We start from the raw sequence: 25,896 nt of genomic DNA, 5'->3' as shown, positions 1-25,896 counted from the left end.
TGTGTGTGTGTGTGTGTGTGTGTGTGTGTGTGTGTGTGTGTTTTACAGATGGAGAGGAGGAAGGTCTACGAAGGTCCACCTCCAGTCCTGATCACAGCAGGTAAGATCTTATACATACACACACACTCACTCACTCACTCACTCACTCACTCTCTCTCTCTCTCTCTCACTCACTCACTCTCTCTCACACACACGCGCACACACACACACACACACACACACACACACACACACACACACACACACACACTAACTCTCTCTGTCTCTCTCTCCAGACTGAGTTCCACTGCCTCTGGTACAGACAGTCTGTTCGGTCCTCCTCTGGAATCCGCCTTCAAGTCCAAAAGCTTCGACGGTCGAGACCAACTCAGGAACCAGAGCGCCTTTGGAGGGTCTGAATGTAAGACGTGGATACATATTTCCCTTATCTTTTTTAAATTTTATTACTTATATTTGTTCTGTTACTTTAAATTGTTTTTCTGTAGGGTATTTTTGTTGTTATTTATTAATATTTAAAGTACGTTGTGATAGATTTCATATCTGTGAAAGTTGCTATAATATAACTTTTACTTCCTTACTTCCATACTTCCAGACGCTGCCTTCTCGTCCGACTCGTCCTCCCCAGAGAACGTGGAGGATTCTGGGCTTGACTCTCCCTCCCACCTGGCCCTTGGTCCTTCCCCGGAGCCTGTTGGCTGGGCGGCTTGGCCTCCAGTGTCCCAGCAGCCTAAAGACCCGATACAGACACACACTCTGGGCCGTCCCGCCGACCCCTTTCTCTCTGCTTTCCGGGACCCTTACCCAACCAACCAGAGCCCTCGCACACCGGAAGAAAACCCTCCAAACGTGTGGTCCGTTGCCCCCTCGCGCCCGACTCGCGTACCCCCCGAAATCGACCCCTCTTCATCGGTGCGATTTCCGGCTTTTCCCCAGTCCCTTCCCGCCAACGAAATTGAATCTTCGGTGTGGAACTGCAAACACATCCCCCAGGAAGACCCCTTTATGGCAGCGTTTGAAAGGACCGTTGCCAAGGAGACTGTAAACATGGCTGACGCTTGGACACGGCCACCCCCTCGACAAACGCAAAACGAAAGCAGCCGGGGTTTGGAATTGCAACGAGGAGGAGGAGGGGGGGTAGACCCGTTTACAATGACAATCGCGGATCCCAAAAAACTACAAAATACAAATTCTTCTTCGGCCAATCGTAAAGACAGACAGAGTAGGGCTGTGGATGTGCGAGGTGGGGACCCGTTTACCCTCACGTTAACGGACACCAAAACACTGCAAAACTCAAGCTCCTCCTCTTCTAATGTTTCCAATCGTAAAGACAGAGACAGGCGGAGAGATCGGAGCTTACCACCACCGATTACTTCAGACGACCCGTTTGCGATTACAATGATCGGCAGCCCAACACACCAGTCCACTATGGCCTTGGTCGCGAACGGGTTAGGCCTTCCTCATAGCAACAGCAATAGCAATAGCATCGGTAGTGTGGGTTTAGGTGGCAATTCCAGCTCAACCAATAACAACAGACTCGATGTGAATTCCAATTCCTTGCCGACAGCGCAGCCCAAGAAAGAGTTGATTCACTGGAATTCGCTACACAACCCGTTTAGCGACGTAGGTTTAGTTTCTAAGACCTTGGATTTTAAGGCAGAGGGGGCAGAGAGGAGGAAGCATCGCTCGTCGGACAGCGAGCCTCGGAGGAACGCCCCCCCGCTCACGAGGCATTCAGGGCCGCAGGAGGATCTGTGCTTCTCTACAGACAGAGACCAAGACTGTCTGGATATGAACAACCCAACAGCATGCACCATGAGCGCACACAAGGGTAAGGGGTTAATTTATTTTTAAATTTTTTTAGCATTTAGTGTCAAACATTCCCAAAGCATACTGGCTGGGTTCGTAAAGCCCCACTAACGTCCTACTCATACTCATTTTGACGGCTATTTGAGTATGTTGTGGTTGTGTATGCGAGTTCGTGTAGGCAAGAAATGCCCGGATAAGTACTTACTTCCGGGAAGATTTTGTGCATGGATCGATAGGTTACTTTTCCTACTTAACCGCCCCACAATGCATTGCGTGCATCTTTTCAAATGACACAGAATAAAAAATTATTAAAATCTGACATTGCACCAAAAAAATAAAATAATGCACCAAAATGTTGTGGCTCATATCAGACTGGCCATTAGTATCTTTTAAAATGTTTAAATAAAGATACAGTTATTTGTGCCTCTGTCTGTAGGGTCTAAGCTGAACTTCAGGGCAGACCCGGCTGAGGGGGGGGTGTCTGCTCCTCCTCGGGCCGCCCGGGGCAAGAGGAGCACAGGCAGGCTGAGTGGAGCGGAGAGGGTGAGTGTCAACAGCTACTACCTTCAAGGCCACCGTAGCTTCTGTAATTATGAATGGGAGGGGTTAGCGAGGGAGCGTTGCAATCCATAATGTTTTTATCATACATTTGAATATAAACATTTCCTTCTTGATGAATTGTTAGATTGATAAGTAAACATTGGTGATATTGGTCCATGAGAGAGTGAGTGGGGTCAATGGATCGACTTATTCAATACATTTATATTCTCTTATATATATTCTATCATTTTATTTATAGAAATGTGAAAGAACCTTTTGTTGTGATCAACTGTGTCTCACCTTTGTGATGGTTCTAATGTTCAATTCTTGTTTCGGATGAACTTTTTTTTAAATGCCGATATTGATCCATTTCTCAGATCCTTTTTTTTAGTGATCAAATTTGTATTTCTTGAGTGTCGCTCAGGAGTCAATGGCTGGGTTTATATAGACAATGTTATCTTCAAAACAGATAGAAACTCATTTTGAATCCAAATATAATTGTCCATGTAAACCCAGCCAGTGGCTCATCTTTTCTGATGGTTTTAATGTTTATAAGATTACACAATTCTAGTTTCCGAAGAAATGTAGATATATTTGTTTTAAATGTCGATATTGATCCATGTTTCTGTCTGTTCCAGTCTCGCTCTCTGTGCTCGTCTCCCCTCCCTGAGCCTTCCTCCTCCTCCTCCTCCTCCCCCAGTGAGTGGGGGGGTAACCAGGGGAACCAGGGTAACCAGGGCAACACAGCCCAGGGTCGGGACAGTGAGTGGGGGGGTAACGGTAACCAGGGAAACCACGAATGGGGCCAACAGGTGAGAGACAGCAGTGATTGGGCTGGTCAGACTAACGAATGGGCCGGTCCCATTCCAAACAGAGCGCCCAGTCCCTCTCCCAGACCGGGACAAGCTTCTCCGCTGCCCTACCAGCATCCAGAGTACCAACAGAGACCAAGTAAGACTCAACACATATGTAGAGTTTATTTTATCTTATATAACATCTTATGATTCGATTGGATTGGACAAGTAAAATAGAAAAAAAAAGCAGCAACTATACAGAATATACACTTAAACTATTCCTTTTAAACATAACTTGATTGCTGTATAAAACACTAACAAAGCGACTGACCAGAACTATCCCCCGTGTTGTCCACAGTGCACCTGTCCCGAGGGCCCAGTCCCATTTCGCTCAGCACACAGGAGGCGTGGCCGGTGGCAGCAGCTATCACTGAATACATCAACGCTTACTTCAAAGGGGGACAGCACAACCGGTCAGTACATGCTTTACTTTGTAAAAAGCACAAAGAAAAAATAAAACAAAACGTGCACATTGTCTTTCTCTCAAACGCTCTTCTGGGGAGTTCAGGGTTCCACGGAGGTCTGTTGGGAGTTTATTGTCTTAAATAAAGTCTAGAATTACTATATTTTGGTTAGTTGACAAAATGACAGGATTAATTGAAACAAAATTTCAAATCAAATCAATCTCTGGAAAATGTTTAAAGCACTTTTTTCATACACAGAAAAAATGCTGCACAAAGTACTTCACATTATAGACGAAAAACCAATAAATACGATCAAATTAAAAGCCACAAGCAAAGAAGCAATAACTAAATACATCAAAATAAGTTCATAAATTGGTGAACAAATGTATAACACTTAAACAAATGAATTTAATACAGTTTTAGTGGTTTATAGGCTAAAAGTAAATTTGATAACTGACCAAGACCATTAAGAGCTTTAAAAAACAATAATAGTGTTAGTAAAATAATTTCGTAAATAACTTTCCTCTGTCTCTCTCTCTGTCTCTCTGTCTGTCTGTCTGTCTGTCTGTCTGTCTCTCTGTGTCTCTCTCTCTCTCTCCCTCCCTCTCTCTCTCTCTCTCTCTCTCTCCCTCCCTCCCTCCCTCCCTCCCTCCCTCCCTCCCTCCCTCCCTCCCCCCCTCCAGCTGTCTGGTGAAGATAACAGGCGACCTCACCATGTCCTTCCCGGCCGGCATCACACGGATCTTCACAGCCAATCCAAACGTTCCTGTTCTCAGCTTCCGATTGGTCAATATCTCCAGGATCGACCACCTGCTGCCCAATAACAAGCTGCTGTACAGGTAGGACGCATTCTCTCTCTCTTTTTTTTATAATTCAAGTTTTTTTTATTGAATTTTCGCTGTGGTGCATGACAGTTCGATGTATCACATACAGAGAGATTTGTGATTACAGTACAAATAAAGTCTTTGCCATTAAAAAAAATAAAAAAATAAAAAAGAGAATTGTATCCATAAAATCAACAGAAAAGAAGAGCAGCTCTAGGGGCACATTCATATTGGAGTGACTAGAATGGTTATCCATGCAACTATTTATAGCATCAGTACCTTCCATCAACCTGGTTCTCGTTATTGGTTGGTAGGACGCATTCTCAATCATTACAAGGTTGTTTTTCCTGACAGTATTTAAAGGTGTAGTCAGTGATTCTGGAGAATGATGGTTGACCAAAAATATCCCAGTGAATATCTCATCATGATCCACTACCTGTCCGTAGAGCAAGGGCCTAGGTTTCGCTTCAACATTGGGGGGGGGGGGGGGGACACATTATAAGTGGGGGACTTTCCATGTGGGAGATAGCAACCCTAGCACAACCCTAACATTACAGAAAATTAATGGAATTCAATGTAAATTGCCCCAAAATGGACTGGCTTGCTGTGAAAAGCACCCCCTCTCAAAATCGATTTCTCTTCATCCGAGAATCAAATCCTTTGGTGGGTTTATTTGCATGACTGATGTTAATAAGTGTAGAAAGTTTCATGAGCGTCAGACTTTTGTTGTGGGAGATAGCAACCCTAGCCCAACCCTAATCCTAGAGAAAATGACAGCCCAAGACTGGCTTGATTTGAAAAGCAACCCCTCTCAAAATCGATTTCTCTTCATCCGAGAATCAAATCCTTTGGTGTGTATATTTGCATGACTTATATTAATAAGTCCAGTGTTAATACACAGCCCAGGCCAGCTGTGAACTGGTATGTAAACAGTGGGGGCCAACCAAAGCTAGCAACAAGCCAGTTTACAGACAAAAAAATCTAAGAAACAGAAAAAAAAAAAGTTAATTTACTCATATTCAACTATACTAACAATATTGATCTTTTTACTCCATTACATTTATCTGTTAACTTAAGTTCATAGCTACTTACAAATTAAGATTTTGCAAATTAATCATATGAACAATTCCTTCAAAAAAAAGAAAAGAAACAGAAGGAAAAACAAGTAATTTAACTCATATTCAACTCCGGCATGAAAGAAAAGACAACTGACTGCACCTTTAATCTCTACCGTGTGTGTGTGTGTGTGTGTGTGTGTGTGTGTGTGTGTGTGTGTGTGTGTGTGTGTGTGTGTGTGTGTGTGTGTGTGTGTGTGTGTGTGTGTGTGTGTGTGTGTGTGTGTGTGTGTGTGTGTGTGTGTGTGTGTGTGTGTGTGTGTGTGTGTGTGTGTGTGTGTGTGTGTGTCTCCATAGTGACCCGTCTCAGAGTGACCCTGACACCAGAGACTTCTGGTTCAACATGGCGGCGCTGCAGCTTCACCTGCAGAGAGAAGCAGAGCTCAACCCCCAGGCCTCCTACTACAACCTGGCCCTGCTCAAGTACCAGGTACACACACACACACACACACACACACACAGAGGCTGAGCTCAATCCACAGGCCTCCTACTACAACCTGGCCCTGCTCAAGTACCAGGTACACACACACACACACACACACACACACACACACACAGAGGCTGAGCTCAATCCACAGGCCTCCTACTACAACCTGGCCCTGCTCAAGTACCAGGTACACACACACACACACACACACACACACACACACAGAGGCTGAGCTCAACCCCCAGGCCTCCTACTACAACCTGGCCCTGCTCAAGTACCAGGTACACACACACACACACACACACACACACACACACAGAGGCTGAGCTCAACCCCCAGGCCTCCTACTACAACCTGGCTCTGCTCAAGTACCAGGTACACAGAGAGAGACACACACACACACACACACACACACACACACACACACACACACACACACACACACACACAGAGCAAGAGACACAGACAGACAGAGAGAGATACACAGAGAGAGAGACATACAGCCAACCAGAGAGAGCGAGACACACACACACAGACACACACACGCACACGCACAGAGCAAGAGACACAGACAGACAGACAGACAGACAGACAGAGATACACAGAAGCTGTGTCTTGATTCAGGGGTTGCGGTCTTGGAACCGGCCTCGTAGGCTGCATTTGAAGACCGATTGCGTCATAGCGGCGCGCAAAGGCTGTCCCATTTGCAAGGCTCCTTGCAAGGCTCCTCATATGCGGTCGTGAAATGCAGCCTTCGTTTCACGGTTTTGAAGCAGTTTTGAAGGCTGCATCAGATGTATCCTTCGTGGCCCAACATATCCCAAGATTCATTGCGTTTTTTTCAGAGATTGCATAAAATAAAATAAAAAATAACAAAACAGCAACGTGTTGCTCCATCTTCTTAACTTTTATCTTCCTTTCTTTTTTTCTTGTACTTTTTTTTCTTTTCGTCTGGTAGACAACTTATTTTTCTTTTTTCCTCCGCTGACAGAGCTGTCTCCGTTGGCAGCAATCAGGGTTGCTAGGCAGCACAGGAGCGGCGAGTCGTCACGCAAGGTAACGGCTTGTTACGTAAACCGGAAATGCTCGTAAATGGAGACCTGCGGAGACCGTCCCGTTTAACAACGCTCGTTGGCCTTAAAACCGGCCCTAAAATCGGCCTTCATAGGCTATAGCCTTCATAGACCGCGAGACTGCGTCCTACCAAGTGCGTGGTCTCTGAATCAAGACACAGCCAGAGAGAGAGACACACACAGACAGACATACAGCCAACCAGAGAGAGTGAGACACACACAGAGAGACACATACGCACACGCACAGAGCAAGACACAGACAGACAGACAGAGAGAGAGAGAGATACACAGAGAGAGGGAGACACACACACACACACACACACACACACACAGTAAAACCTTCCCCTTGCCCCCTCCCCAGGTCTCGTCCCAGGACCCAGGCCGTGCCCCCCTGCTGCTGTCTGCAGAGTGTCAGCGCAGTGGGACAGTAACGCGTGTGTCTCTGGACTACCACTGCTGCCCGGCCACCGCGCCCTCCACCCAGCTCACTGCTGTACAGGTGCTGCTGCCTCTGGACCACAACGCCACAGACCTGCAGTGTCAGCCGCCAGCCTCATGGTGAGGGGGTCACATGGACTGGAGGGGTTTAGTTATATGTGTGAGGGGGTAACATGGACTGGGGGGGTTTAGTTATATGTGTGAGGGGGTCACATGGACTGGAGGGGTTTAGTTATATGTGTTAAAGGTTCTACGAGGAACTTTTAAATATATACAAAACATACTTAGTTTAGTTTAGTTTTATTTGATTAGGACAGTGCATATTAATCAACATGTCAGCAAAGCATCAATGTAAATATGCCGGAGTTAGCATAAATGCTAATTCGCATCCGTAGTCCTAAGGCAAGTCATAATACAATACATCAATATACAACTACATGAAACAATTTTACACAGTTAATTCACAACTAGCTAAAATACAGTTTTACACTGACACCCAATCAGTATAGGCGGTTAGAAAAGACAAAAGAAACAAAACAACATCAGGAAGAAAAGAAGAGAAAGTTATGCATGAGAACAGGTCTGGCTTGCTACTAACCACTCTTTGAGGGTCTTTTTAAAGGTACACTTTGTACACATCTTAAAAAATTGTCATTAATCAGATATAAACTAACAACACAAAATATACAAATATCTCAAAATTGACCAGTCAGTTCTTGAATGTTTTTGACTGAATTTTTCTTCATGAACTTTTTTTTAAAAATATTTTGCCTTTTCAGGAATGCAGAGGAGAGACGGTTGCTGTGGAAACTGTCCAACCTCTCCCCGACCAATCACAGCAAAGGTACGAGCCCTGTCATGTGCTAGTATTCGATATCCGTCACTGAACAAGGAAAGTTTATTAATAAAATGTAACAGGGCGGCTGTTGCGAAGTGGGTAGGGCGGTCGACCACTCAACTACAGGGTCGGTGGTTTGAACCCCCGTCCCCCCGCCACATGTCCAAGTGTCCCTGAGCAAGACACTGAACCCTAAATTTCTCCCGATAGTTAGCCTGCTATCTGTGTGTGAATGGTAACGTGGGAATGGGAACAGGTCTCTCTTGAAAAAGAGTCTCCAGTCTCAATGGGAATTACCTGTATAAATGACGGTTACATTTTTTTTTTTTTTTTTAATAAAAAGTTACTCCCACCAAGTTCACGTCTCTACATCATGTCAGACAAATGTAGAAATAGATAATTAGATCTGCACTCCTCGTGCTCCTGTTAAAAGAGCTTGACATAATGCAATAGGACCATTGCCTTTCTAACAGCAGAATGAACATTTAAACTGGACAGCTGCTCTACTACAGACAGGTCTACTCAGACCAGTGGAGTCGTGTCAAAGTGTCAAGTTGGTTGATGCTTTTTTTTATTACACCACTTTAACCGTGCACGGATTATTAAAGAGCTTATTATGTGATTTTACAATTATATCACATCTCCGCTCCGGGTTTCTTTTCACCTGTGTGCGGTTTTATATTAGACTCCCACATGCTCCTCTTCTGATTTTGTGCTTTTATATAATGATCTCATATTACTACTTCAAAGAGACTCCTACTAATACTGCAGAGTCAAGCTCCTGGCTCGGTGAAGGAGAGAAAGAGACTATTCATAGTGGGGATGAATGGGATGTTAAAAGGCAGGAAAAAACATTTATAGATGGAATAGTTTATGTTGTTAATGATAAAATAATGACTAATAATACTGTTTTCTGATAACTTTATCACTAAAGATTTTAAACGCAAGCTTTTTTTTATACATCATACTCCACCTATTGCTAGACGTGGTAATCTTCTTCTATTTAGATACCAGTTTACAGAGCCTAGGCTTTGCATTAACACCAGATAATTTTTTCGATTCACAGACAGACAGGTAGGGGGGTTGGTGAGGAGATATTCACTGATTTTTTTTTTACACAAAAATAGCTGACTCCATCTTTTGACAGTGGGTTTTAACATTAATTAGGACTATACTATGGCTATGCTTCACACTGAAATACAGCCATGTAGACAAAAACATTAAAAAAATATTTTACTTTTAAATACAGCAAGAAACCAAAAAGACATTCAAAACAAAACGTTCCTCTCCTTAAACTAGTCGAGAAGCTTCAAACATTTCTTACTCCGACATGCCGCTATGTTTATCCTCTCTTTACGATCCTGTAGCTTTACTGTGAAGTTCCTCATGTATCTGTTTCTGTGCGTGTGTGTGGGGCTGTCTGTGTGGGTGTCTCTGTGTATGCCTGTCTGTGTGTCTATCTCTCTCTCGGTCTGTCTGTCTGTGTCTCTCTTTATGTCTGTCTGTCTGTCTGTATGTGTGTGTCTCTCTCTGTCTGTCTGTGTCTCTCTTTATTTCTGTCTGTCTGTCTGTGTCTCTCTCTGTCTCTCTCTGTCTGTCTGTCTGTCTGTCTGTCTGTGTGTCTCTCCTCATATATTTATCTGTCTCTCTCTCTCTCTCTCTGTCCCAGGGTCCGGTACCCTGTGTGCTAGCTGGCAGTGCCTGGAGGCTCCCCGCGGGCCTCCCCCCAGCCTGGCGGTGCAGTTCGTGGGCTCGGGCGCGTCTCTGTCGGGCATGGACGTGGAGCTGGTGGGAAGCCGCTACCGCATGTCACTGGTCAAGAAGAGATTTGCTACAGGTGGGACATTTTATATATCATTATTATGTTATTTAGTAGACACTTTGGCTGGGTTCAAAATGGCCTACTAACGTCCTCCCTCATACATACTCAACATGTATATACTACATACTGTCTACTTAACCATCGATTGTGTATGCGAGGTTCGTCGGACAGTTTACACTGAAGTATATAGCAAAAAAAAAAAACATTTGTGTTGGATGAAAAGACGCAATGCATTGTGGGGCGGTTGAGTAGGAAAAGTAACCGACTGATCCATACACAAAATCTTCCCGGAAGTAAGTACTCATCCAGGCATTTCTCGCCTACACAAACACAACATACTCAAATTGATGTCAACATTAGTATGAGTAGGACGTTAGTAGGGCTTTTCGAACACAGCCGCGGTTTCCTCATTATAATAAGCGGGAAAATTTATGTTTGTTTCATTAAATAATTAAGTAGCTAGAACAGTCTGTGGCTGTGTTCGGAAAGCCATACTAACGTCTTACTCAATTTTGACTTCAATTTGAGTATGTGACGGTTGGGTATGCGAGAAATTCCCGGATGAGTACTAACTTCCGGGAAGATTTTGGGTATGGATCGATTGGATACTTTTCATACTCAACCGCCCCACAATGCATCGCGTCTTTTCAAAAGGACAAGGAAGGTTTTTTTTTAAATTCTTTATTTACAATTCTGCATTTCCTGTACAACACAGGACTGTATGTAAAAATCTAGTTCTATATCTAACCTGTGGAGGGCGGCAATACGCTAAACAGCGTCTAAACGGCCGGAATCTTATAAGAAATTCTTTATTGCTTGAGTATACTTAAACTGAAAACATTTCGACGCACCTCGCATACACAATCGATCTTTGAGTAGACAGTATGTAGTATATAGATGGTGAGTATGTAGGATATAGGACGCTAGTATGGCTTTCCGAACACAGCCTGTATGTCTAGTTAAGGGCTGTGGCTTTATTTTGGCGGGTCGTGTCCTGTTTGTAAATTCCTGTATTGTGTGTTTGAACAGGGAAGTACATGGCGGGCTGCTCCTTGTGAAGCGTTGATGTGACCAGCGACCTCCAAGGACAATGTGCACTTACACTTCTGCCGGTGTGTTCCTGCTGTTATAGGACCAAGACCCATTCTATTCTTCTTCTTCTACTAATTTAATGTGTGTTGTTCTACACTCCAAACTTTTTTCTACTGAATATCTTTTGTTCATTGCAAACTAAGAAATATGTCAAAACATTTCTTGAGCTAAAAAAAGAAGAAGAAAAAAAAAACGTGTGAATTAAGTTAAAGCATATTACTGTCTAGAATGGATGAAACCCAGTTGCCATGGAAATAGGAATTTTTAAATTATGTAAATACAGTATGGAAGAATTCTTTGGAGCACCTTAAGATAATTATCAAGAGTCATTTGTGAGAAAAGATCTTCTTAGGAAAAAAAAATATTTGTTTGTACATTTTCTGTCTGTTCCAAATAGAAGTTTTGTGATGTTGAAATTTGATATCAAATAAATGAATGAATGTGCTCAAACCAGTTGGTTGGCTTACACCAATTTATTATTACACATGTGTGACCAAGTACAAAATACAGCTGAACTATGCAGTTTATTACAGACCATCCTCTGCCCTTTAGAGCTAGTCAAAGTGTAGTCAAGAACAGGCTTAAAAAGTTTCAGTAATATATATACTTGTAAGAAGAAGAAGAACCAAAAAATCTAGTTCAATAAAAAATAATCCTCGTCCTAAAACAGCCTTTTACAAAACATTACAAAGTACACACAGATATTCTCTTTTTTTTTTTTTTCTTCAAAAAGCACTTAGAGGCAAATTTTACCGTGACAGGCACAAGTTACAAAAAAAGCCTTAACATAAGTCAAGAATTTAAGGGAGAAATTAAGAATAAATCAAAACCAATTTTCAACATAAAAGCCCCATATGTCAAATCATATCAGAATGGTTCATATAAATAGAAATTTCTCTCGACAGTTTTTAATAAGCGTCCCTCGGTGCGACAGTAAAGCCACCGAAGTCTTCATTGAATTTTGTACATTGAACAGTTGAGATTGAGAAAAAACAAAATGTTAACACACACGCCATTCTAATCAATTATACATTTTTCTTCTGATACATTGTTATCAACCAAAGTAAACAGGGAGGATAGATATTAGGCAAAGACTGAAGGCCACAGAGAGCAACACACACACTCACACACGTTCTACATCATACAAAGATAGATATATTTATATATAAATTTATTATTATGGACAAATTCCCCCCAAAATAACGAATTGTGTGTATCTAATCTAATCCAAACGGAACATAAGACTTTTTTTTTATTTTTTATCTGAGTTACAGCGTGAGGTCAAAGTATTTGACGTATGGGAGCGTGAGCCGGCTCAGACGCCAACAAAGAGAGAGTGTGTGTGAGTGTGAGTGTGTGTGTGTGTGTGTGTGTGTGTGTGTGTGTGTGTGTGTGTGTGTGTGTGTGTGTGTGTGTGTGTGTGTGTGTGTGTGTGTGTGTGTGTGTGTGTGTGTGTGTGTGTGTGTGTGTGTGTGTGTGTGTGTGTGTGTGTGTGTGTGTGTGTGTGTGCGCGTGTGTTTGAAAGGGTTTTGGTTTATAACAGGTCCAGGTAGTGCCCTTACACGTGCTGATTTTTCGTCCTCGGCTAAAATGTAAAAACCACTTTTTTTTTTTTTTTTTTTTTTAAATCAGTAAATATGCAGATTCCAGTTCAGTTATTTTAAACGTCCAATCCATCGTCACTTTAAACCGTTTTCTGAGAACTTTTTATTATTTACACGAGAGGAGTGAGAGACACAAAGCGCTAAAGTGGCTCCATTTGTTTTTATAACAACTTTGCCTTAAAGAACATCTGAGCTGAAACGGAGCGCAGCATAGAAATCTATTGAGGTAAATAAACCGACATCTTAACATAGGATAGAATTCATTTATTTATTTCCCTGCTTTCCTGACTACTGCGAGACAACTACGCCCTACAGAGCCACGACCGTAGCAACCGATAGTTGAATCATTTCCCACTAATGCAATAACTCCTGAAAATTTAATAAATTTGGCACTTAACTTGATTGAAAATGTCATAAAAACCCAATTATTAAACATGTTAAACATTAATGTAATAAAAAGTCCTGACCGAAATTTGAATAAAAATGTTCCAGATAATATTATACCTTGTTACATTATTTGGAATATGTCAAATTTTCAGGTTGTCCCAATTTTTCTTTTTTTATAATAATTTTAACGTTTATTTTCAATACAGATTCCTACATTTTATTTTATTTTTTTCAATCAATTTAAGTGCCAAATTTATTGCATTTTCAGGAGTAACTATATTATATTATATTGGAAAATGATTAAATCATCAGGTGCTACACACGACTATGGCTAAGCTGGTGGGAAACGACTGAGGGACAGGTGCTTTGGGTCAGTAGGTTGCATGTTCATTGTTGTTGTTTATTGTCCTTGTGTTTGAGTGTCTGGTGTGTGTGTGTGTCTGTGTAGCTGTGTGTTTGGTGTGTGTGTGTGTGTCTGTGTAGCTGTGTGTGTGTGTGTGTGTGTGTGTGTGTGTTAGCAGAGGCAACACGGGACTGTGTATAAACACCTAAATCAAACGATACAGGTGTTTTGAATGTCTTGAGGTTTTGAGAGACGATTACATTCGTACTGCGGTAGAGGCACGGCTGAGTGGGTACATACATAGACATCTGTAGTGGTGGGTTTTAAAGTTAGCGATCTAAGGCACTCAAAATGACACTATGGCACAGCTAAGGGAAAACAAATGAAAACAAACAAAAAATGAAGAAAAATCATAAAAAACACCACATATCACCACCACTCGAAAGTTACACATCCATTTAAAAAGATACTGCACAAATCATTCACAGTTGCAACAAAACAAAAATTTAATTCCGACCTGTGTTACACCCATGTGAGTAAAAAAAACAAAACAAAAACAAAACTTCCTGGTAGAAAGATCACCGCCATTTTGAACTAGTGAGGAGACAACTGCTACTTTCTTCTTTATGTACATTGCACACACACACACACACACACACAGACACACACACACAGACACACACACACAGACGTCTCAAAGGGCCCCTGTAGGCCACCGTAGTTAGGGTCATCTCTTTAAAGGGCGAGGCTGCTGGTGTAAGGGACTCACATCTCCTGCAGTGGGTGGGTCATCTCAATGCGTTCTCTCTTTACGGCCGGTTCAGTCGGCTCTCGAGAAGCGTCCGCATCACTGCCCATGTCGCTCATGTCATCAGAGAAAGACGCGTCTGAAAGCATAGAGGGAGAGAGGCTGTTGAGTTTGATGGAAAATTATTTTTAATTTTCATTTAACCTTTATTTATACTCGAGAGATCAATTGAGACAGAGATGTAGAATGGCTGGAAGAGTTACAGGTAGAGTTTGGCAGATTTAAGATGATATGTCTAAATTGGTTAAAGGTTGATGGTATTCATTTCAATTTGCTATTATAAAAATAAAAATTCATTATTGGCGTGACTATATGTGGTATGAACGGTATTGTCAAATGTATTCATAGTTATTCATCGGTGTCAAAAGTAAATGTCAAGCGTGACCTTAAAAACAAATGGGATGCAAAACACAGCCGGGTCTTAAAGCTGCAATATAAAGAAGGTCGAGTGGGGATTTCATTTTATACAACCATATATTCACTCGGCCTCGGGGAGATGTGGAATAGTCGCAAGATTTGGTTATGATGAAACACGGATCATAGTATATGGGGCTGCTGAATGTCAGATTTAACATGGAATTGCTCTGTTCCTCCTCAATAAATCATGATACATTGTCTGTTGATGATTTGATTCACTGTCATGCCGCATATGTGTTGATTTAATCTTAAAAAAAGGCCTTCAAGCAGCCCTTCCTCGACCATATAGCAGCACTGAAGTGACCTTCATGACACCTTTTTGACCCTTTATTTTTTGCTTAACATTTACCTTTAATAAAAAAAAAAGTCTTAGAAACCTGTTGGGTAGAGTACGCCATGTTAGTTGTTTATTTTGTTTGTGTGTTCACTTTTTCAGTTGTGTGTTTGTGTTCCTTCAAAAAAAAGTCGAAAATGAAGGGTTTAAAATAAAAAGTACTTCACGACGATTTAAAAATATTGCTGAACATAATAATATACCTTATAATGCCTTCCTCTGCTATGCTGTAAATAATAATTATATCTATAATGGATTGGATTTATATAGCGCTTTTCAAGGCACTCAAAGACGCTTTACAGGGTTCCAGGTTCCATTCGTTCACACACAGTCATACCGGTGGTGGTAAACTACGAGAGTAGCCACAGCTGCCCTGGGGCACACTGATCCAATTAAGTATTTTATAAAAAAACTATTAAAAAAATTAAATAATAATGCCTTACCTTTCTCCATGAGTGAGGGCATCATAGAGCTCAGGTCACTGAACTGTGGATCGAGAGAGAACAACAACTTTTAGACAGAACTTTTCATCGTTGTCATTCAAAGTGTTTCTAGAGCGACCGTGGCATCCATTTTGTTTCTCACCTCTCCCATGACGGCGATGGGAGTCTCTCCGGTTGCCTGGGCGACGCGGTGCTCCACCAGGTAGAACATGTATTCATCGTAGAGCAGGCGGATCAGGTGGAAGGAGCCGAAGCTGGCTGCAGAGCGCAGGGTCAGGTCTCTGATCACCATGGAGCTACAGGGAGGGGGAGAGGGGGAGATGGAGAGGGAGGGAGGGAGGGAGAGGGGGAGGCGAGGGAGGGAGGGAGGGGGAGGAGGGAGGGGGAGGGGGGAGAGGAAGGGGAGGGGGGAGAGGGAGGGAGAGAGGAGGGAGGGAGAGGGGGAAGCAGGCTGTTTAGAAGATGTCTAGGGATGGAGCGCGTACCATATTGGCTCCGGCCTTCATTGCAGTGGTCGCGGGTTCGAATCCGACCCGTGGACCTTTGCTGCGTGTCATCCCCCCTCTCTCTCTGTCTCCCCATTTCAACTCTGTACTGTCTAATAAAGCTTGAAAATGCCAAAAAATAATCTTTAAAAAAAAAAAAAGGGAGATGTCTAGGGCTACACAATATACTGTATCAAACATTTAGATTCATTGGAAATGTTGATATTACAATTGAATTGCAACATCAGCCTCATGGCCATAGTGGCAAAAGTAGGAAGGATGTTATGGAAATGCAGACGCATTTTAAAGTACTTTCAATAAAGAACATTTATTATAAACTCTTTGGGATACTGTTCTATCAAGTGTGTGTATAATCTCAATAACAAAATCTAGAAGTGCCTATTTTATAACATACCAAGCCCTCTCCCAACTATTCAAAAGAACAATCAAAAAATGTAGGACCTTTGTAAAGAAAGTTCAATTTCAGACCCCGCGGGGACCTTGTAACTCAACCAGACTAACGCAGTGGTTTGATAGTAAGCAGCTTGGTACCTGTAGAAGGACCACTTGAGCAGGAACTGCCTGGCGGCCTTGGGGAAGCTGGGGTTCCCCTGGTGAGGCTTGAGCACCTGAGTGACCACGTTGTCCAGCCATGTGGCCCATTGGTCCAGAGAACTCTGCTGCTGCAGCGTCACCTTAAAGTCCTGCTCCAACCGCTGCACCACGCTCTCATCGCACTGACACACCCAGGACGCCTGCTCCTGTTGGGGGGAACACACACACACACACACTAACACGGTCAGAGACAACAACTAGTAGTGAATGGTATTAAGTCTAAGCTGCCCACCATCTCTACCATTGTGTCCTTGAGCAAAGACACTGAACCCCAAACTGCTCCAGGGGCGCTGTACTGCGGCTGACCCTGCGCTCTGACCCCCTCTGAAGTGTGGTAACTTGAGAGGGGATATGCCGAAAGACAAATGTCAATGTGACCACCAACTAATAAAGTCATTTTACCAGCCAGACACAATTCAAAATAATACAAAAAAAATATCTTGACGTTTAAGTGGCTACGAGGAACTTTCAGTTGTTGTTTATTCTAATGGCCCTTTGGACCAAAGCAGAAGTGTTTTCCACAACACCAGCGCCTGTTGTCCTAAAGATCTTTGCTAGCGCGTGTCGGCGGTGCCTGCATTTGTTTAGGAAGCGAGTGATACCGATAAGGTAATGCATTTATATTTGACTATGACGGTGAAACAAATTAAACATTGATTTAGAACCATTCACAAACACAGGATGTTGCAGTTTGCCTGTTGTAAAGTGTAAAAAAAACTATATGAAAAAAGCTTTCTTTTCACTGATGGTCTGGGTAGCTGTTACATGTCATTTATGATCATCAGAGTGAACAATGAGACTGTTTGATAAACATTTAAACGTTCCTGGTAGCACCTTTAACCAGCCTGTCACATGCTGTTACCTGCACGTTGGCGAAGTCGACCCTGTTGAGGTCAGAGAGCATCTGGTTGATCTGTGAGGTGTTCTGCAGCACGGCGCGCGCTGCCTGGGCCAGGTGGTTCAGACTGGTGTAGCGCCTCAGGGTCTGAGCAAACGCACTCACTACCGCCACCTACAGCACAGGAGGGGGACACACCATACATGATACAGGCCGTGTCCGAACTGCCATACTAACGTCCTACTCATACTCATTTTGACTTCAATTTGAGTATGTGACGGTTGGGTATGCGAGTTTGGGTATGTGAGAAATTCCCGGATGAGTACTAACTTCCGGGAAGATTTTGGGTATGAATCGATTGTATACTTTTCCTACTCAACCACCCCACAATGCATTGGGTCAATTCTACCCGCCCAGGAAAATGAAATATTTTCGAGCAAGTTGCTAGGCAACAACATTGTTTGGGGTTCCGCGATCTGACAACTGTACGTGCAGTCATTCATAAACTCTTACAATAGATAAGAGATGAAGATAGATACCTAACAACATTAGAGTCACTAAGTGAAATGAGTGTTGTGAGTCTGATAGTGGAGAGAGATTAGAACAGATCGCTGTTCCACACACCGCAGCTCGTCCAGCTCAACTCACAGACAGCTGAGTGCTGTGATGAGCCGGACAGAGAGCGTCGGAGGGATCCTCCGCCTCAAAACATCATTATTATAAAACAAGAGGTCTAAAACACAGATGATGAACACAGGACTGTAAAAATCTAGTTCAATATCTAACCTGTAGAGGGCGGTTATAAGCTTAACAGTGTCTAAACTGCCTGAATCTTATAAGAAGAAGAAGAAATTCTTCATTGCTTGAGTATACTTCCACTGAGAACGTTTCGACGCAGCTCGCATACACAATCGATCTTTGAGTAGAGAGTATGCAGTATATAGATGGTGAGTATGTAGGATGTAGGACGCTAGTATGGCAGTCCGGACACGGCCACAGGCTGTGCTGGAAGAGCCCTCCCTCATACATACTCAACATGTATATACTACATACTGTCTACTTAACGATTGATTGTGTATGCGAGGTTCGTCGGACAGTTTACACTGAAGTATATAGCAAAAAAAATCTTCCATGCCGTTTGAAAAGACACAATGCATTGTGGGGTGGTTGAGTAGGAAAATCTTCCTAGATTACATCACACTCAAAATCCAACAAAGCTCTTTGATTGGCTAGAGCGAAATATTAACAAATGAAACTTTATGGATCACAAAGTGTAAGTGCTGGAGATGTAAGGAAATGTAGTAAATGTAGTGATCTGAATGCTATATACAGTATCTCACATAAGTGAGTACACCCCTCACATTTCTTCAAATATTTCATTATATCTTTCCATGGGACAACACTGAAGAAATGACACTTTGATATAATGTAAAGTAGTCAGTGTACAGCTTGTATAACAGTGTAAATTTACTGTCGCCTCAAAATAACTCGACACACAGCCATTAATGTCTAAACTGAAGGCAACAAAAGTGAGTACACCCCTAAGAAACATTTTCCAAATTGGGCCCAAAGTGTCAATATTTTGTGTGGCCACCATTATTTTCCAGCACTACCTAAACCCTCTTGGGCATGGAGTTCACCAGAGCTTCACAGGTTGCCACTGGAATCCTCTTCCACCCATTCATGACGACATCACGGAGCTGGTGGATATTAGAGACCTTGCGCTCCTCCATCTCCCGTTTTAAGAAGCCCCAAAGATGCTCAATAGGGTTTATGGCTGGAGACATGCTGGGCTGTCCATCACCTTTACCCTCAGCTTCTTTAGCAAGCCACTGGTCATCTTGGAGGTGTGTTTGGGGTCGTTATCATGTTGCCATACTGCCCTGCGGCCCAGTTTAAGACGGTTGAGTGCACGTTTTCAGCGTCACACCAAGAGGTTGGTTTTGGAAAATAGACGTATGAGTGCTGCCAGCTTTGCTGCAGGGCTTGAAGTGGTGGGGGGTCAGCCTGTCAGTACTCAGACCATACGCCACACTCTGCATCATACTGGTCTGCATGGCTGTTGTCCCAGAAGGAAGCCTATTCTAAAGATGATGCAAAAGAAACCCCACAAACAGTTTGCTGAAGACAAGCACACTACGGACATGGATCACTGCAACCATGTCCTGTGGTCTGATGAGACCAAGATAAACTTATTTGGTTCAGATGGTGTCAAGTATGTGTGGTGGCAACCAGGTGAGGAGTACAAAGACAAGTGTATCTTACCTATAGTCAAGCATGGTAGTTGGAGTGTCATGGTCTGGGGCTGCATGAGTGCTGCCAGCACTGGGGATCTACAGTTCATTAAATGCTAACATGTACTGTGCCATACTTGAGCAGAACATGATCCCCTCCCTTCATAAACTGGGCCGCAGGGTGGTATTGCAACATGATAACGACCCCAAACACACCTCCAAGATGACCACTGGCTTGCTAAAGAAGCTCAGGGTAAAGGTTATGGACTGGCCAACCATGTCCCCAGACCTAAACCCTATTGAGCGTCTTTGGGGCTTCTTAAAACAGGAGATGGAGGAGCGCAAGGTCTCCAGTATCCACCAGCTCCGTGATGTCGTCATGAATGAGGGGAAGAGAGTTCCGGTGGCAACCTGTGAAGCTCTGGTGAACTCCATGCCCAAGAGGGTTAAGGCAGTGCTGGAAAATAATGGTGGCCACCCAAAATATTGACACTTTGGGCCCAATTTGGACATTTTAACTCAGGGGTGTACTCACTTTTGTAACCGACAGTTTAGACATTAATGTCTGTGTGTCGAGTTATTTTGAGGGGACAGTAAATTTACACTGTTATATAAGCTGTACACTGACTACTTTATATTGTATCAAAGTGTCATTTATTCAGTGTTGTCCCATGAAAAGATATAATGAAATATTTGAAGAAATGTGAGGGGTGTACTCACTTTTGTGATATACTGTACACATACATAGTATTATAATGAGCACATGTTATCTGCTCATACAGTCTAGATAGTAGGGCTGGCCCGAATGCCATTTTTCAGGCTTCGAGTATTCGTTGGTTTTTCCGAGCTAATATTCGGATATTCGTTCCAGAAAAACACACCATCAAACCAACATTAATAATGCCAATGTACTCACTGAAACCGAGTGTGTGAGCCGAGACAGCACGCTGCGTAGTTTGTTGATGCTTTAATAACTTTCGAACGGTAGTAAAGTTGGAGTTCCTTACTTTTTCCCCGTGGAGGCAACAGCTGTTTTTCGTTCCAAATCAGTTCCAAAATTAAAAAAAAAAAAAAGTTTTGAAAAAAAAAAAAAAATATCCCGAATACTGAATTGAGCTCCGAATACTAATTTAACAAACGAATACTCGGATATTCGAATAATTCGGGCCAGCCCTAATAGATAGCCGCTGGTTAAAGGTTGTAGGGAGAGTGTCTGGTTACCTTGGTGCGGATAATCTCCTGAGGGAAGTTGGTCATGGCATTGGTCAGCCAGCCCTCCAGACTCTTGGCAAAGTTACGGATGGCCTGAGTCAGAGTGCCTGAAGAATGAACACATGAATAAATAAATAAGAAAGGCATTTGATTTTAGAGGAAAGAAACAAACTGTATGTACTGATGCTGTGCACAAAGGAAGTTCTTAATGGATAAATAAAGCTCATTGAATTTGAAAAAAAATACATTAAAAGGCTGAAGCTTTAGCATATAATACCTACACTTATTACAATCTTATTAATTGAGACAGTACTACTTTAGGTACCAAAAAAAATTAACAAACAAAAAAACTTAAAGTAAAACAGGGGTTCTTAAAGTAAATTCCAAACACAAAAATAATCAATGGAACACCACCAAAAAAATTAAATTGAAAAATCCAAACAGAAAAAAAATTCACCATATTTAAAAATTAAATTTAAAAATTTTAATATATATTTTTTTAAATTGAGGGAAAAAAATTACAAACTGAAAAATGTTTTATCATATTTGAAAAAAAAATTATTATCCTGTGTCTCAACAAAATGCACTTTTCATATTATCTTATTAAAATTATGATAAATAGTCCTAACTAGTAATGTGAGTGGTACTGACTGGGGACATATAGATAGTCCTAACTAGTAGTGTGAGTGGTACTGACTGGGGACATATAGATAGTCCTAACTAGTAGTGTGAGTGGTACTGACTGGAGACATACGGTATAGATAGTCCTAACTAGTAATGTGAGTGGTACTGACTGGGGACATATAGATAGTCCTAACTAGTAGTGTGAGTGGTACTGACTGGGGACATACGGTATAGATAGTCCTAACTAGTAGTGTGAGTGGTACTGACTGGGGACATACGGTACAGATAGTCCTAACTAGTAATGTGAGTGGTACTGACTGGGGACATATAGATAGTCCTAACTAGTAGTGTGAGTGGTACTGACTGGGGACATATAGATAGTCCTAACTAGTAGTGTGAGTGGTACTGACTGGGGACATACGGTACAGATAGTCCTAACTAGTAATGTGAGTGGTACTGACTGGGGACATATAGATAGTCCTAACTAGTAGTGTGAGTGGTACTGACTGGGGACATACGGTATAGATAGTCCTAACTAGTAGTGTGAGTGGTACTGACTGGGGACATATAGATAGTCCTAACTAGTAGTGTGAGTAGTACTGACTGGGGACATATAGATAGTCCTAACTAGTAGTGTGAGTGGTACTGACTGGGGACATACGGTATAGATAGTCCTAACTAGTAATGTGGGTGGTACTGACTGGGGACATACGGTATAGATAGTCCTAACTAGTAGTGTGAGTGGTACTGACTGGGGACATACGGTATAGATAGTCCTAACTAGTAGTGTGAGTGGTACTGACTGGGGACATACGGTATAGATAGTCCTAACTAGTAGTGTGAGTGGTACTGACTGGAGACATATAGATAGTCCTAACTAGTAGTGTGAGTGGTACTGACTGGGGACATACGGTATAGATAGTCCTAACTAGTAGTGTGAGTGGTACTGACTGGGGACATACGGTATAGATAGTCCTAACTAGTAGTGTGAGTGGTACTGACTGGGGACGTATAGATAGTCCTAACTAGTAGTGTGAGTGGTACTGACTGGGGACATACGGTATAGATAGTCCTAACTAGTAGTGTGAGTGGTACTGACTGGGGACATACGGTATAGATAGTCCTAACTAGTAATGTGAGTGGTATTGACTGGGGACATACGGTATAGATAGTCCTAACTAGTAATGTGAGTGGTACTGACTGGGGACATATAGATAGTCCTAACTAGTAGTGTGAGTAGTACTGACTGGGGACATACGGTATAGATAGTCCTAACTAGTAGTGTGAGTGGTACTGACTGGGGACATATAGATAGTCCTAACTAGTAGTGTGAGTGGTACTGACTGGGGACATACGGTATAGATGGTCCTAACTAGTAGTGTGAGTGGTACTGACTGGGGACATACGGTATAGATAGTCCTAACTAGTAGTGTGAGTGGTACTGACTGGGGACATACGGTATAGATAGTCCTAACTAGTAGTGTGAGTGGTACTGACTGGGGACATATAGATAGTCCTAACTAGTAGTGTGAGTGGTACTGACTGGGGACATACGGTATAGATAGTCCTAACTAGTAGTGTGAGTGGTACTGACTGGGGACATATAGATAGTCCTAACTAGTAATGTGAGTGGTACTGACTGGGGACATATAGATAGTCCTAACTAGTAGTGTGAGTGGTACTGACTGGGGACATACGGTATAGATAGTCCTAACTAGTAATGTGAGTGGTACTGACTGGGGACATATAGATAGTCCTAACTAGTAATGTGAGTGGTACTGACTGGGGACATATAGATAGTCCTAACTAGTAGTGTGAGTGGTACTGACTGGGGACATATAGATAGTCCTAACTAGTAGTGTGAGTGCTACTGACTGGGGACAGGACGCAGCACGTCTGGGATGAGGATCTCCACCAGAGCTTGGTAGAGGATGTGATCACAGCTCCTCATCCACAGTCTGATGGGCTCATATTTACACAGAGACACAAGCTTCTCTCTGGGCAGCCCGCCCTCCATGCCCTCCATGCCCTCCATGTCATCATCACTACACACAGGGGGAGAATACATGGACCATTACATTTACTATTAACAGTTACATTATTATAAAAAATAAAAAAAGTAAAAAATAAAAATCTGTTGACTCCTTTAAATGTAAATGAAAGTGGTGTATGTATTTACTATGACCTGTAATTTAAAAAATATATATATATATTCAAGCGATTATACACTAATTAAAACACACTTATACATATTCCATTTCTTTCGAGTCTGTTCTGAAAAAGGTCTCTTAAACCTGTAGTGTGTAGAATTTGGGGTTTTATTTCCTAGCAGATTTTGTAGAAAGTAATTATAATATCCATAAGTACATTTAATTTAGTGCATAATAGCTGAATTTTCTTTTTTTATTATTAGTTTTTCCCTTAGAAAGGGTCTCATATATGTCCATATTTCTGCATATTTTGGACCAAGGCCTAGTGCCGCCATCTTGAAAGTGTCATAGTTGGAATGTCATCAGGTGCATTGTTTAAAATTTAGAATTGTTCTTGTCCTTGAAGGCCACTGTAGCTTCTGTTATTATTCAAAAGGGGTGGGGTTACCCAGCTATTATGCACTAAATTAAATGTACTTATGGATATTATAATTACTTTCTACAAAATCTGCTAGGAAATAAAACCCAAAATTCTACACACTGCAGGTTTAAGACAATCTGAATGTAGTGAATAAGCTGAACCAAAGGGAAGCAGTGTATGTCTTTGCTCTGACCTGTTTGGGATGGCGGTGCCTCCGTCACTAGATGGCGCTGTTGAATACCAGAAGGTCTGCCAGAGTTTCTCTATGTAGTGGAACTGAAGGTTCATCACCACATCCAGAGTGGCCTGCAGGGGGGGGGGGCATACAGAGCTCAGCGCCATGGCAACCAGACACACAACAAACTTTCTCCAGGCAGGCAGGCAGGCTCGCTCTCTCTCCCGCTCTCTCTCCCTCTGTGTGTTTGTGTGTGTTTTTGTGTGTTTGTGTGTGTGTGTGTGTGTCTCTCTCTCTCTCTCTCTCTCTCTCCGGGTTAGACAATGAGCCAGCTTAAACACAGCTCCCTGCACATTAATCATCGGGAGGATCCGCTCCTCAAAGACACGTTTAAAGTAGATTCCACTCACGTTTTTTTTTTTTTTTAATAAAAGGTGCACTATGTAACTTTGGGTGTGTCAGAGAAGTGAACACTTCTCACAGGAAAATGTGATCCCTAGAACACTGTTTGAAGTTAGAAAGATTCCTGAAAAGTTACTGTTTCACTGTTGTTGTTGACAGCAGCAGGGCACATACTCTTGTCGAACGTTTGGTTCCAGGTTTCTCAAAATAATTTAGTTTTGATTTTTTTTTTATAGAATTATTCAATACCAAGAATCACATGTTGAGAAAATATGTAGCTAGCTCTGCAAATGTAAACAAATCCCCCTCCTGTGAAGCTGCATAGTGCACCTTTAATGTGTGTTTTTAACTGTGGGATGTCTCGATAAAGCAGACTGGACCCATTGATTTACAGGTTCATTTGACTCCTTTTAGTGGCGAGCCGCTGACCTGAACTAACCCATGAGACTTCCCCTTTCCTGTTCATATGCAAACGGCTCTTGGAAAGCATTTATACACCACAGCACAACAGTCAACTACAAGTCAACACTGCAAACAGCTAAACTAAATCAACTATAAAAGTGTAAGTTGAAGTGTTGGGCTTATTATACCTACCCTTGTTCAAACGTATTGTTGTTTAAGGCACTACTAGTTTATGTACAAAAAACTAATCTAAACTAAAGAATTAACATTTCTTACAAAAAAAAAAAATTATACTCCAAGTGAACACTGCAAGGAGCACAGAGAGGAAACAGAGGCCAGCTAGTTATCTTAATGATAAACTCATTTGTCGCAACCTGCTTCTAAAAAGAGAAATAAGATCAACCATGCACCACTAAAACACATATAAACAGCACAGTAGAGGTGGTTGAGAACATTCACTTAGGGAGATGTCAGCCAGTCAATGTGTGGCATAGGTCAAACTCTTGCTTTTTTGCTCTCAAGTGAGTTCATTGTGTCTGTAACATGGAGAGAGTCTTTTTGAATATGTTGCATATGAGATTCTTTTCTTTCTTACTGTTCTATCTGGCTGGACACACACTCGCGCTGGATCTTGTTACACACACACACACACACACAGTCACTCACACACACAGTCACTCACACACACACAGTCACTCACACACACACACACACACACAGTCACACACACACACACACACACAGTCACACACACACACACACACACACA

General features: G+C 42.3%; 2 protein-coding genes across 5 annotated transcripts in view; one reads left to right on the top strand and one right to left on the bottom strand.

The window, feature by feature from the left end:
* Positions 1–11,501, top strand: part of fcho1 (FCH and mu domain containing endocytic adaptor 1) — a 55,237-nt gene extending 43,736 nt beyond the window's left edge. Inside the window, exons 16-27 of the mRNA XM_080032382.1 lie at positions 49–100; positions 276–400; positions 593–1,828; positions 2,243–2,349; positions 2,985–3,297; positions 3,499–3,613; positions 4,288–4,443; positions 5,841–5,973; positions 7,405–7,601; positions 8,261–8,325; positions 9,989–10,156; positions 11,171–11,501. Coding sequence (XP_079888508.1) covers positions 49–100; positions 276–400; positions 593–1,828; positions 2,243–2,349; positions 2,985–3,297; positions 3,499–3,613; positions 4,288–4,443; positions 5,841–5,973; positions 7,405–7,601; positions 8,261–8,325; positions 9,989–10,156; positions 11,171–11,199 — 2,696 coding nt within the window. The 3' untranslated portion in view covers positions 11,200–11,501. The remainder of the gene's footprint in view (positions 1–48; positions 101–275; positions 401–592; positions 1,829–2,242; positions 2,350–2,984; positions 3,298–3,498; positions 3,614–4,287; positions 4,444–5,840; positions 5,974–7,404; positions 7,602–8,260; positions 8,326–9,988; positions 10,157–11,170) is intronic.
* Positions 11,502–11,708: 207 nt separating this feature from the next.
* The window catches only part of rfx2 (regulatory factor X, 2 (influences HLA class II expression)), a 50,159-nt gene continuing 35,971 nt past the window's right edge, over positions 11,709–25,896 (bottom strand). For all 4 annotated transcript variants that reach the window (XM_080032371.1, XM_080032373.1, XM_080032372.1 and 1 more), the window contains 8 exons: positions 24,342–24,454; positions 23,453–23,622; positions 20,963–21,060; positions 17,532–17,681; positions 16,607–16,815; positions 15,712–15,865; positions 15,570–15,612; positions 11,709–14,454 (listed from right to left, as the gene is read on the bottom strand). In XM_080032371.1, coding sequence (XP_079888497.1) covers positions 14,333–14,454; positions 15,570–15,612; positions 15,712–15,865; positions 16,607–16,815; positions 17,532–17,681; positions 20,963–21,060; positions 23,453–23,622; positions 24,342–24,454 — 1,059 coding nt within the window. In that variant the 3' untranslated portion in view covers positions 11,709–14,332. The remainder of the gene's footprint in view (positions 14,455–15,569; positions 15,613–15,711; positions 15,866–16,606; positions 16,816–17,531; positions 17,682–20,962; positions 21,061–23,452; positions 23,623–24,341; positions 24,455–25,896) is intronic.

Source organism: Ammodytes marinus (genome assembly GCF_949987685.1).
Source record: "Ammodytes marinus genome assembly, chromosome: 8".
In the NCBI taxonomy this organism is placed as follows: Eukaryota; Metazoa; Chordata; class Actinopteri; order Uranoscopiformes; family Ammodytidae; genus Ammodytes; species Ammodytes marinus.
The sequence above is the reverse complement of the archived record's forward strand: the minus strand, read 5'-3'. Positions and strand labels throughout refer to the sequence as shown.